Here is a 14,256-nt window from a genome sequence, read left to right as displayed (position 1 = left end):
GCAGAGAGAAGGATTCAAGCTGTCATTCCTGAGACTCACCAACTACCCATGTGGGGAAGGGAGGGGCGGTGACAGGTGTTCTTTGGAAAAGCCTTGCTCAAAATTCTCCAGCACCACCTGGCCTTCCCACATTTCTGTTAACTCCTAAAATAACTTCTTAGTGCCAAGTTCACAGAACACAGGACTTCTAATAAAGTACTCTCATTCTCAGTAGGAATTTAGGAGCCAGTTTCAAATTAATATATTCTGTCGTGTACTGGGGTTGGGGAGAACCTGTGTGTTTTTGTTACAGGCAGATAATTATAATCTCAGTGAAAGATAGAGGGTTAGTTCAAGGAAGTAAGGAGGCTGGATACGAGAAACTGAGAGCAAAGCCAATGCATATTTGGTGGGCCGAATAAACTATTCAGGGCTGAACTATTTTTGAATGCTGAGGAAGCACATAATTATCTGCTTTAAAATCAACTGATACCAACATTTTAGATTTGTATCTTGTTATTTCTGTGTGTATGTACTGGGGGAAATGCTTTATTGTCTCGGAGGGAAAGATGTTTCTCCATTTGCAAAACCACCTCTATCCTTTGGACAGGGCTGCGTATTTCCAGCAGCCAGGCAGACTCACCTTCACCAAGATGCTCAGCTGGGCAGCCCCACGTTCATCCAGTGGGCCTAGGTTCTGACTGACGAGCGAGCAAAAGCTATGACAGAGGTCTAGGATTTCATTCAGGCAGTGAAACACCTACCCAGGAAACAGTTGGCATTAGGAAAAAGAAGGAAGATCTGTGAAATTAAAGATTTGGGAAAATAATTTTAAGAGCTAATTTATTTTCATGCTCCCACTTTTGACCTAAGGAGAGAGAATGCCACATGCAAGTCCTGCCAACTCTTCAAAATGCAACATGTATAAAACTCTTCCCTTCCTGGCAAAGATGCTATTGTTCTCTTGATCATTCCTGCACAAAACCTCCACTGTAGGCACATTGAACTAGTCATCATTTCTTGGACCCACCAACAATGTGCTCCTACCTTGAGCTTTGCTTTCATTGTTGTTCCCTGTGCCTGGGATACTCACCTCCTTAATACCAGGTCCAGCTCCCTACTCCCAACCCCTATAAACTTTAGTGACCCCTGAATCGCTCTCTATATTATCTGTAGTGTTCACCTGGCATTTGTTCAGGCCACCTGTGTTGTTATTGACCTGTGTATGTATGTATGTCCTGTTTCTCCAACTAGATTGTGAGCTCCTTAAGGGCAGAGCCATGACTTATACCTCTTTGTATCCCCAGTGCCTTGCATACAGTGAGCACTCAATAAATATTTAGTGATGACCACCTGCTCTGAGATTCTACTTTTCCCCAAAGATATACTCATACCATGCAAAGACAGTTTGCCTGTCACAGTGGTTCATGGTTTTCAATTCACAGAACGCTTTGGAGTGGCATTTATATAACTCATTCCCCTTTAGTGAAGCAAAAATAACAGCCCCAAATATCAGAACAAAAGAGAAGTCTATAGTGCTTGTGATGTGGCACAACTAAGGAATGACAATTAGCTCACATCAAATATAAAGTGTAACTGTTATAGTAGAAACTAGAAGGGATCATTTCAACCTTCTTGCTTTTTTTTCCTGGAATCAGAATCAGCTAGTGAGCTTTAAAAAAATACTAGTGCCTGGTCCCACTCCAGGAACTCTTAATTTAAGTGCTCTGGGTCCCATTTGATTCCCATGTGGATCTAAGGTCGAGAATAACTCCCCTGAAGGAGATATACATATGTACATACATGTGTACACACATAGAAGAGGATGCTACTCCAGTATTCTCTGCAAACAACTTTCCAACAACTGGCTGATCCTGATCCAAAAGATTTCTAGGAAAGTAAACTCAATATGCTTTTTGTTGGTCTTTCTATGGTGTCAGAAAGTTTTAAAAATATCTTGAAATCCTTCTGAGGGTTAAGCATGTATTCTTTCATGTATAGCTATCCACATCCTATATTTCAGAAATTCAAAGACATTTAAGTTCCCTTTTAATGTCCCTTTTAGTTTTGCTTTATAAGCTAAAAATGTTTAAATATGGAGATTGAACAACTGCTTAATGATAGTTCATATTATATCCTGGCAACTCAAAGTACCTAAGGGAACAATCAGGCTAGAAGCAGTGTGGGGAAACCAATCAGTCCTACTTACAGGTTTCAACAAGATAAAGGACTGAGCCAGCAAATTGCTCAGGAAGTGGTCGTGAGCCAATCGGATGCTTTCAAAGTCTCGGGTAGAATTGATTTGATGAAGCAGCTGTGAAAACTGAGACTCCAGCACATCTACCTGACAGACAGTTACACAAATAATTTTAGCGCTCTGCCTATTCTAAGGACTCAAAGAAACTAAGATGCCTGATAGCATGGCACAGAAATTCTGTATCCCACCCAACTTCCTATTTCAGCCACTTTAAGATTGACTAAAGACACCCTTACGTGGCTTAGCCTTGTAGATAGTTATTTGCCTAATTCCTAACAACGTCCAATGTCTGGGCAGATTCCCCACACCCCACCATCTGCCCCAACCCAATCCCTTCATGCCTTATCCCCTCCACTGACTGACTTGGTTAAGTTATGTAAGATTCCGGAAGTTACAGCAAACTATAAAAAAAAGGGTCAACAATAATTAAATACTACATTGCTGATAAGGACCCTAACTCCTCATTCTCCTTCAGCCATTTATTTTCACTTTCTTCTAAAATGCCCTCAGGACACATGCCCAGTGAGACAATCCATGAATTTTCTCAAACCCAAGCATTTCACCAAATGCAGGGTTGTAGCCCCTCTTCAATAACTCCTGCCAACCTCCTGGTCTTCTCTTCATACCCTTCCTTCCACTCATCCCTCGGCACAGACCTGGAGGTAGTACTGCAGATTATCCACCAAGAATGCCATGTGGTTTCTTAGGCGCCACTTGACTGCATCGGTCTGGTTGGACTTGAGGTGTTTGCGCTGCATTTGTAGGGCCCAGCAGTGCTGCAGTTCAGCTTGTACCCGGCGCACACTCAGTAAGTACTTGAAAACAACATTGTACCTAGGACAGAAACATCAGGCTATGTAAGGAAAAAAACTTCACACCTCCACCTGTATGACAGACTGTAGGATTTTGTGCCATTGGCTCCTCAAAAAGGCAGGAAGGACTATGGCCATGCCACCCTGAACAAGCCTGATCCCATCTGATCTCGGAAGCTAAGCAGGGTTGGGCCTGGTTAGTACTTGGATGGGAGACCACCTAGGAAGACCAGGTGCAGTAGGCATAAAAAATAAGAGATTGTAAACTGACAAGGTCCTTGAAATCTGTGAGGTCAACCAAGGGTTGCCTCGCCTTTTTTTTTTATAAAAAAAAAAGGCAAGAAAGGAAATGGGAATGGACAAATAAACTGATCTACAAGATGGACTATTATATAGCCATCAAAATCAATGAACTTCAGCTGTACAAGACAACAAAATGACTCCTAGTAATAGTATTTTGAATAAAAAGGTAAATCTCAAAAGGTTACATATAGCCCAATGCCCTTTTTTAGAGTGTTTACAACAACTAAATAGGAAAAAGTAAACTTTGGACAGATATGTAGTATAGAAAATATAGAATTTAGGATAGTGGTCATTTGGGGATGTTGGAGGCAAGGGGGCAGGACTGGGAAGGACCACATAGGTAGACGGGCATTATTGTCAGTGTTCTAGTTTTTGTGCTGGGAAGTGGTTTTATGGTTTGTGTGTGTGTGTACACATGCATGTGTAAGGAGGAAGGTCTTCCAAGGACCAATAATAAGAATATTTTAGGAACCAAGAATTTGGGTTAATATGATTCTCTGTCCCAGAAACCCAAAGAAAATGGAGGTCTCTCACTGAGACTCCCTCACAGCAAGCTCAGGGGCCAGGTGCTGAATGCTGAGCCCTGTACTAAGAAGACACTTGGGAAGAGCAGTTCCTGGTGGAACTGGGTGTATTTACTTTTTCTTAGGAAGACATGCAGAAGACAACCCATCCACTTGGTTTTAAGAATTATCTATTTCTAATGGAACAATATACTGAAAATTGTACACCTCATTTGGATTCTGATTTGTACCAACCCAACTATAAAAACACATTTTTTTAGGTAACTAGGGAAATTTCAATGTAGACTAGATATCAGATACTGAGGCATTATTAATTTTATTGGGTGTGATATTGACATTAAAGCTATGTTAAAAACATGTCTTTTTTGAATTACATAATGATGGAGTGAAATGACTTGTGTGGGATTGCTTCATAAGGCTCTAGCAAAAAGAAAAAAAGATTTAACAAGTACATTGGTTACTGAAGCTGGACAGTGTGTATATGGGAGTTCATTACAGTCCATATTTTTGTTTATATTTGGAAATTTTCATAATAAAAAGTTTGAGAAATACTTTGGAGTTTGATTTCTTTAAGGGTGTTATGAGCATATCAAGTGCGGAGGTGAGTGGACTGTTGGACTGTGGGGCACTGGGAGCTGTGGAGACTCTGGACAAGGTCCAGGCAGCTTATTTAGGTGGTCTGGGGAATCTGAAACTGCCACAGAATCTTCCCCCTGAACCAGCCTTGCCGTTTCCAGTTTATGCATAATCTCTCATACCATACCCTAAGCTTTTCTACCCCAAAACAATAGAGAGGATTGTGAACAGAAAGAAGAAAGATGAAGAGAGAACATTTTGTTCCTTTGTTTCCCTTTTCTCCATTGCTCTAGCCTGAGCATGACAGCTTCCATCCTGCAGCCAGGCCAGGGGCCACTGCCTGAACCCATAAGAGCATTTGGGAAATGCCTGAAATGGCGTGGGGATGGATTTCAGAGGCAACGACCAGCCAAGTCTGCTTCTCTTGCCTCCTTTCCCTGGAGCACTAGTTCTCCTCCTCCTGGAGAACATTAGTTCCTGGCGGAGCTGAGCAAGAGCACTTGGCAGGCTCTCAGGATAAAGACTAGGGCTGATCCAAGCCCTGTCTCTCACCACCCTGGTACACTTGGCTGCTCTCACTGGTTCTCCCTGGGGGTAAGGAGGTGATCTTCTCCCCAGTGACTAACGTCCACAGCAAACATTTGGGCTTGGAAAGTCTTCCCAAATAAATGAGAAAATTACAAAAGTTAGGGAGGAACCTCATCAGTCTGATGGAATTATCAAGAGTCAGACTCAATGTGGTGCCTGAGACTGCACGTCCCAGGGGTCACAAACTGGCACTGAAAAAGAAAACTGATGGTTTGAAGGGTTCCTGTTCATTCCAGTATCCACCACTCCCTACTCTCTCACATCTGTGGTTTCACTTAGTTATGTTTTCTGGCCAGCCCCTGAAGGCGTTTGAGTTTGAAACCTCATTTACAGACTACTAACTAGTTGGTGGCTGTCCAGCTCCCTCCAATTCTATTCCTGATAATTTCTTCCCTTGGACATAAGGTGGGTCATATTTACCTGCGAGAAAATCAAATACTCACTTTTCTAGGACAGCAGGGGTGAAAAGAATGTGCAGTGGCCACTGCACTTTGTAGGAAAGACCTAGAGCTGCCCAGCCAGATGCAGGAGCTTCCCGCGGAGAAGTTTCCCGAGAAGGGCCTTCTCTGGCCTGAGCGGCATCTGTTAAGGAGAGAGAGAGAGAAGGAAGTCTAGCTTAGACATTGCTAATCTAGAACCAGAGCTTCAGCAGGTGAAGAGCATTCATGAAATGAGCACTCACTCGAGCCTGCAGTATCAGAAGCATAAATGGCACAAAGGGAACTTGCAGAGGCAAGAAAACATCTATGTGAGGTTCTCTTAGGTCTTGTAGAGATTCCTTTTTCAGCCTTAAAGTCTAGTTGCTTGAAAAACAGACCTTTTCCAGTGCACGACAAACAAAAACCATGGCCTGGGCCTCTCAGCCTCTCTGGACTTCTCTTTCCTCCCACATAAAATTAAGGCACTGGACTTGGTGAATTCTAAGGTCCAGAATGACATGGTTTCATTGGAGGTGGAAGCAGAGAAAGGAGAACAGATGATGACTAGCAGGAGCAGACAGATGCAGAATGAATGGCAAACCTTTTTGCTCCTTTCCATGGTACTCAATCGTCAAATGCAACAGAGGGAGAAGGTTGTCATCGTCCAACAACACCTTGTGTGCTGACTGTTGGAAGGCCACGTTCACATCTGTAAAAAAGGTCACATAGGCTACATAACAAAGCCAGACTCCTCCAGCTCTCCACTTCTCCCCAGCCTGCCTCACACTACGAGCAGGATGCAGTAGATGCTGGTTGCTTCTACCAGACTGGCATGCATTCCCCCTCTTGTTGATAACAGCATCCTGATTTCCCCTAGAGAATCACCCCTGCCCAGTACGATGTAGTTCCATGGGGTTGACAATACCTGATCCTAGGGGTAGGCAGGTGGCCCAGGCATGATCGAATGGAAGGTCATACTCTACCCTGTTACACTATTTTATTTAGGGATATAAACGTGACCAGGCCAGGCCAACAACCCAGAGGCTCTATTCAGACTGAAAGAGTGCAGCTCTTTAATTTTCTTTCTTTTTTTCCCCCCAGACTCTGATCCTTAACCCAACTCTCCTCATATAGTCTAAATAGGAATGGTGATCATTCCTATTGGTCAAGGGTGAACACTTTGGCATATCTTAATGTCTGACCTCTCTGACACAGGGATAGGTATCGGTCGGAGCTGGACTAATCAAAACCCTTTCTCTGGAATCCTTTCAGTCGCTATCAGAGAGGTTGTGTTGGCTCTGCCAGTAGACACTGTGAGGGATGTTCCTGGGAGCTGTTGGTGGTCATGCTTCCAGAGGGGATTGTAAGGCCATCAAACAGTGTATAGAAAGCACAGACAAGATACACTAAAACAGAATTCTAGCATTATTCAAGTCCCTGGTTTCAGTCATTTTGAGGCCTAGTTATACCCAATCCCTCTGGAGTTACAGGTATAATAGCAAATACATTCTTCTTTCTACCTAGGTTAGTTCATGTTAGGTTTCCACAATCATAACCATAAGAGTTCTAATACAGTAAGTGGTGGCAATAAGTCCCAATATGTTCCATAAGGAATATATGTCTAGAATCTGATAAGATAAAATACCTGGTTTGAAGGCCTGTGCCAATTCTTTCAGGAAGGGGCACAAGTCAAGAGGCTGCTCCCAGTGACCTCAGTGTGAAGCTTATCTGAAAGGCCTTCCATTTTTGGAAACTCAACAGTGCTCTTATGTGGAACAGGCCTGAATGGTTCAGCAGCAGTCAAGAAACACCCGACAACTTCAGTAAGCCAGTAATTCTCTGGTCCACAGGGCACTTACCATGTTCAGTGACTGCAGTGGGGGGTGTTTTCAACATGTGTTGAGCTGTATCAATGAAGGCCTGAAACAGTTCTCCACGTCCCAGAAGGTAAAAGTCTTTAATGATCTGCAGAGAGAATTGTAACTTAGAATTTGGTAATCCAGCAGGACCATGAGCTTCTCACTATCCTACTAGAATTACACACTTAATTTCTAAATCTCATCAGCTTAAGTCAACCTACAAAAGGATATAGGCTTTTGACATTTCGAAGGGGCATACTTAGTAATCTCTCGTGGCAGGATGACTGGTGTGTCTTTGGTATCATTTGTTCAGTGAAAATACAATTAAGCCAGAAGAAAGTAAATACCCAAAGCTTTGTACTATAGTAAATTTACAGTATTAGGTGGAATTAGCCCATTAGGCCAAGGACATAGGAGGCCACTCTAGAACTCTGGGTACGGGCAATCAGTGCTCTCAGGAGAGGCTAGAGAATTATGTCATTGCCCACTAGCATCATTTTGAGAGTGAACAGAACAGCTAAGCTATTACCTTCAGCTGACCCAGTAAATCTGACTCTTCCACCATCAGCTTCCAGAGATGCTGTGAAAAGAACCATCAAAACAGGGACAAAATTTCATTACAATGAAAACTTCTGTAAAAAATGATTTTACACAAATCCAATGATGCATTGAAAAAAGAAGATAAATCATGACCAAGCTGAGTTAATACCAGCAATGAAAGGGCAGTTTAACACTAAACACACACACACACACACACACACACACACACACACACACACACATACACACACACACACACACGAAATGTTCTGAAATTTAGTAGTGATGGTTACACACATTGTGAATATACTAAAAACCACTGCTCAACTCTTCTTTCCTCACTTTTTGCAACTAAATTTTAGTCTCAGAATCTGTTTTCTGGGAAATCTGACCTATGACACAGACCGAGATTTTAAAATACGCTTGGTAAATATGTTTAAAGAGGTAAGGATAATAGCAACATACATATACAAAAGAAACCATGAAAAAGAACCAAGTTTCTGGAACAACTAGATATCCACATGCAAAAAATTAAAACTTGATCCATACCTTGCACCGCATACAAAAATTAACTCAAAATGATCACAAATCTTACAGTAAAACTGAAAACTATAAATTTTCTAGAAGAAGACAAAGGAGAAAATCTTTGTGATCTTGGGTCAAGCAAAGGTTTCTTGGGCACAATGCTAAAACCATGCTTCATAAAAGAAATTGATAAGTTGGACTTAAAATTAACTTCTGCTCTTGAAAGACAGTGTTGAGAGAATGAAAAGACAATTCATAGACTGGGAGAAAATATTTGTAAGTCATATATCTGATAAAAGACAAATCCAGAATACAAAGAATTCTCAAAGCTCAATAGTAAGAAAACAAAAACAATAAAAAATGGACAAAAGATTTGAACAGACAATTCACCAAAGAAGATATATAGATGGCAAATAAACATATGAAAAAATGTTTAACATCATTAGCCATTAGGGAATGCAAATTAAAACTACAGGGAGGGAACACTCAAATGTCTATCAACAGAGAAAACATTAGTATGAACAGTGGAGTACTACTCGGCAATAAAAAGGAATAAACTATTGCTACATGTGACATGGAGTAATCTCAATTATTCTGAGTAAAATAATACCTAGGAATAAATTTAATCAAGGAAGTGAAATATGTGTATAACATAAACCACAAGACTTTGTTGAAAGAAATCAAAGACGACACAAATTGAAAGACAGCCTATGTTTGTGGGTCAGAAGAATTAATATTGTTAAAATGTCCATACTACTTAAAGCCATCTATAAAGTCAACATAATCCCTATCAAAATTCCAAAAGGATTCTTCACAGAAATAGAAAAAATTGTACAATTTGTATGAAACCATGAAAGATCCCAAACAGCCAAAGCAATCCTGAAAAAGAAGAACGAAGCCAGAGGCATCACATTACTGATTTCAAACTATACTACAAAGCTATGGTAAATAAAACGGTATGGAACTGGCATAAAATCAGACAACGAGACCAATGAAACAGAACAGACAGCTTAGAATTAAATCCCTACACATACAGTCAGCTAATATTTGACAAGGGAGCCAAGAACACTCAATGGGAAAAGGATAGTCTCTCCATAAACAGTGCTATGTAAACTGGACAAACGCATGCAGAAAATGAAACTGGACTATCTTACGCCATACACAAAAATTAACTCGAAATGGATCAAATGGATAAAAAACTTCTAGAAGAAAATGTAGGGAAGAAACTCCTCAACATTTTGTCTTGGCAAAGATTTTTTGGACATGACACCAAAAACAAACAACAAAAGCAAAAACAACAAGTGTGACAACAACTTAAAAGCTTTTGCACAGCAAAAGTAGTAATCAACAAAATGAAAAGGCAACCTACAGAATGGGAAAAATATATGCAAACCATCTGAGAAAGAGTTAATATCCAAAATATATAAGGAATTAATAAAACTTAACACCAAAAAACAAGACAATCTGGTTAAAAAATAGAGGACCTGAATAGACTTTTCTCCACAAAGAAGACATATAGATGGCCAATACACACATGAAAAGATGTTCAACATCACCAATCATTAGGGAAATTCAACTCAAAACCACGAGATATCACCTCACACCTGTCATAATGGCTACCCTCAATAAATCATCAAACAACAAATAGTGCTGACGAGGATGTGGAGAAAAGGGAACCCTTGTACACTCTTGGTGGGGTTTTAAATTGTTTCAGCCACTATGGAAAACAGTATGAAGATGCCTCAAAAAATTAAAATAGAACTACCATATCATCCAGAAATTTCACTGATGGGAATTTATCTGAGGAAATCCGAAATACTAATTCAAAAAGATATATGCACCTCTATGTTCACTACAGCATTACTTACAATAGCCAAGATAGGGAAGCAACCTTCGTGTCCATCGATAGATGATTGGATAAGGAAGGGGGAGTACATACATACAATGAAATAGTACTCACCTACAAAACAGGATGAAATCTTTTCATTTGTAACAATATGGATAGATCCAGAGGGTATTATGCTAACTAAGTCAGACAGAGAAAGACAAATACCATATGATTTCACTTATATGTGGAATCTAAAAAACAAAATAAATGAACAAACTCGTAGATACAGAGAAGAAATCGATGGTTGCCAGATGGTATGGGGATTAGGGGGGCTTGGTGAAAATGTGAAGGGATTAAGAATTACAAATTGCCAGTTATAAAAACAGTCATGGGGCTGTAAAATACAGCATAGGGAATATAGTCAATAATATTGTAATAACCAGGTATGGTGTCAGATGGGTACCAGACTTATTGGGGTGATCACTTCGTAAGTTACATAAATGTCTAATCACTATGTTGTACACCTGAAATTAATATTGTATGTCAACTGTAATTGAAAAATTAAAAAAAAATTTTTAAAAGAATTATATGTTCAGGATACGTTGAGAAGAACATTATTTCAGAGAATAGATGTGATAACTCTCTTGTAATACATTTAGAGAAGTGTTTTAACATGTATTAACAAAGGTTATTTATATGAGTGTTTTGTGCAAGCTAAAGAAAAAAGAAGAAACTATTGATACATGTAACATGGATTAATCTCAAAATAATTATGCTGAGTAAAAGAAGCCAGACCCAACTGCCCTCCCCCCGCTCAAAGAGTACATACTGTTTGATTCCATTTATATCAAATCTAGAAAATGCAAACTAATCTATAATGACTGATTACATGACAGATCTCAATGGTTGCTTGGGGAGAGGGAGGGTAAGAAGGGTGGGATAAAAGCCCAAGGAAAGGTTGAAAATAAGGATGGAAGAAGATATATCAGATAAATATAACACGAAAGAAAGCTGGATAGTGATCTTAATAACTAATAAAGTTATATACATATAATAAGTGATAAAGAGAGTATTATGTATACATAAAAGGAAAAATACTAAGTATATATTCATTATAATATACACATGCCTAATATATAACTTAAAAATGAGGAATTAAGAATATGCATAGAACTCAAGACTCAACACAGAAATATACATTCTCTGTGCACATGGAGAGTAATTAAAAATAATAAACAGACCTAATATTAGTCCATAAAAGAAGCCTTAGTAAATTCCAAAGGACTAATATACAGACTATGTACTCCAACTATACTGCAATAAAATTAAAACAATAAATTCCTTGGGTTAAAAAAATCATAGAGAAAATTAAGAATTATTTAGAACTGAATGATAATGAAAGCAACTTGTGGGACAAAGTCAAAACACTATGTAAAATTTTATACATATTTCTTAGGAAACAAAGGTTAAAAATAGAAGAGTCAAGCGTCACCATATGCAATTAGAAGAGAATAACAGAAAACGCAAAAAAAAAAAAAGAAAAAGAAAGGCAGATATTAATGAAATACAGAAAAAAATAATTTAAAAAGCTGATTCTTTGAAATTAATAATACTAAGTAAAAAGGTTGAAATAAATAAAATACAAAATAAAACAAACAGCTACAGATAAGCAGAGGTCTTTTGGAAATTAAATCTAGATGAAATAGATTTAATTTAATAGAAAAGTAGAAAATACCAAAATTGGTACAAGAAGAAAGAAATGTGAATAGATTAATAGGTTTTAAATACATTGAACTGGTGAAAACCTAGCTTAATTTTTCGGTAAGGTCAAACTTTCAGTAACAATTCCTGTCTTACATTAATTATTCTAAAAAAACTGAAAAAGAGTGATAGCTCATTTTAGGAAGCTTATATAATCTTTATTCCACATCCACAAAAGAATACATGAAGAGACTAGTATAGTCTTATTTCACTAGTGAATGTAGATGCAAAAATTCCAAGTATTGTATTGGCTAACTGTATTCAATAATATCAAAACATAAAACATTACATTTGAGTACAGTTTACCTCAAGAGATTCAATATCTGAAAATCCAACCAGGAATTTACCATATGAATAGACTAAAGGAGAAAAAGAACCCAGAGCAATAAACTGCACTTAATTGATATAGACAAAGTAATTGACAAAATTCAACATCTATTTATGATAAAAACTCATAGTAAACTAGAAAGAGAAGTTAATTTTTTTTTAACTAGGTGTGCCAAAAGCCTAAAGCAAGCATTCCAGTAGTAGAGAGACTTTAGATGCATTATTGTTAAGAGCCAAAAAAATCATAGATGCCCATTATCAACTCTGTTTTACACATTTACATAAACTATCACTCCACCTGTTTAATGCAGTTATACAGATCCTAGCAAAGATTGTAAGGGGAAAAAAAAGCAAAAAATGTAAAATTGGAAGGCAAGTTGTAAAACTTTCATTATTTGCAAATGATATGATCATTACTTACACAAATCAATAGAATCAACAAACTACGAGAACTAAAGTAAGACTTTAACAAGTTGCCAAGCATAAGATTAGCCTCCAAAAATTGATACCATTTCTCTATATGAGCAGTAGCCCACTACACATAAAATTTAAAAATTTATGTATCTAGGAATTAATTTTTACAATCTTTTTGTCAAAGTACTAAAGTATATACAGTACACAAGTCATAAGTTTACAGCTCAAAGAGTTTTCACAATTAGAGCACTCCTGGATAACCAGCACCCTGAAAACCCTGCTCGTGCCCCTTCCACTGACCAAGGGCAAACACATCCTGACATCTAACACCGGGTAACTTCTGTCTGGTTTTGAACTTTATATAAATAGATTCACATAGTGTGCACACTTTTTTAAAAGATAAAAAAGGAGAGAAAGAGTGATCCAGAATGAGATGGATATGATATGTATTTGCCAGACACTCCCCGCTTTTCCTTCTGGGTACACCGTATTTTTTTTTGTGACTATAACCTGTTATTATTGTTACAATAATACCTTTCAAAACAAACAAACAAACAAAAACCTCTATTAGCTACAATTCCAAAACATTTCTGAGTCTGAGCTTCAATTCTTTGTCCATCATTTTTATTTTTTTTTATTTATTTAAAAAAATTTTTTTAGTGGGTAGCGTATTTTACTGAATATCTGTAAAGACAGAAGGGTTTTACATTATAGAAACTCAAACATCTGTCCATCATTTTTATAAACTAGAAGTATAATTTCTAGCAATACATGCATTTCAAAATTTCACGAGGAAAAAACCATTTTGAAATCTACATTATTCGTTCAATAAAATTTTACTTTCCTCCATTAATCATATTTTCCAAAATGTTATCACAAAAATGATAAAAGAACAGAAATAGATTCAATAAAATAAAATAAAAGGAACTGACATCATCAGCCCCTTAGCCAAAAGCTGCCTGGGCTGTAGACCAAAGAGAATGTCTTGAAATTTTGAAAGGACAGGAAAGTGTGTTCTAGATAGTTTAGATATTTACTTGCCCATAAGGAATCAAATCAAGTGATACCTCAAGGTCACCTTAAGGTCTAATATTCTATGTCTGCATTACAACTCTCCAACACTTAGGAATTTTTGAGACAGTAACCAAAAACGGAAATCATAGTTCTTGATAGATTACTGGGCTTTCAAAATGAGGACACTGACGTTAAGCTTTCTGGCAGTTCTAGACACTGACCCTAGTGTCCTGGCTATGCTTCAAAACCACCCACAGAGGTTACTGACTGGTTGTTATAAATACAAGTACCTACTCCCTCCTGACCTACAATTCTGAAGCTCTGGAGATAAGAACTTGGTGCAAGTTCATGTTTAAGATATCTCCAGGTGAGTCTATGCATACATAGACTCAGAAATGAAAACCACTAACAGAGTTAACAACAGTTAAGATCTCATTTCACATTTTCGCATATATCCATGATCCAAATTTTATTATATATGCCACAGAACACATGCCCATTTGAAAAATTATTAATCACAATACTAATCA

At 38.1% G+C, this 14,256-nt stretch overlaps 1 protein-coding gene and 1 non-coding gene across 4 annotated transcripts in view; one reads left to right on the top strand and one right to left on the bottom strand.

Moving 5' to 3' along the window:
• The window catches only part of TUBGCP4 (tubulin gamma complex associated protein 4), a 75,859-nt gene that overhangs the window by 12,862 nt on the left and 48,741 nt on the right, over nt 1–14,256 (bottom strand). For all 3 annotated transcript variants that reach the window (XM_036238911.1, XM_016144992.2, XM_016144991.2), the window contains 7 exons: nt 7,847–7,897; nt 7,318–7,423; nt 6,060–6,167; nt 5,483–5,621; nt 2,893–3,070; nt 2,189–2,323; nt 623–739 (listed from right to left, as the gene is read on the bottom strand). In XM_036238911.1, the coding sequence (XP_036094804.1) occupies nt 623–739; nt 2,189–2,323; nt 2,893–3,070; nt 5,483–5,621; nt 6,060–6,167; nt 7,318–7,423; nt 7,847–7,897 (834 nt within the window). The remainder of the gene's footprint in view (nt 1–622; nt 740–2,188; nt 2,324–2,892; nt 3,071–5,482; nt 5,622–6,059; nt 6,168–7,317; nt 7,424–7,846; nt 7,898–14,256) is intronic.
• LOC118600962 lies at nt 3,175–3,293 on the top strand. Its single transcript, XR_004950129.1, has one exon. It is a non-coding gene; the product is annotated as a 5S ribosomal RNA (ribosomal RNA).

This window comes from Rousettus aegyptiacus, unplaced genomic scaffold (genome assembly GCF_014176215.1).
Source record: "Rousettus aegyptiacus isolate mRouAeg1 unplaced genomic scaffold, mRouAeg1.p scaffold_m13_p_3, whole genome shotgun sequence".
Lineage (NCBI taxonomy): Eukaryota > Metazoa > Chordata > Mammalia > Chiroptera > Pteropodidae > Rousettus > Rousettus aegyptiacus.
Note: the sequence above shows the minus strand (reverse complement) of the source record. Positions and strands in the feature narration are given on the sequence as shown.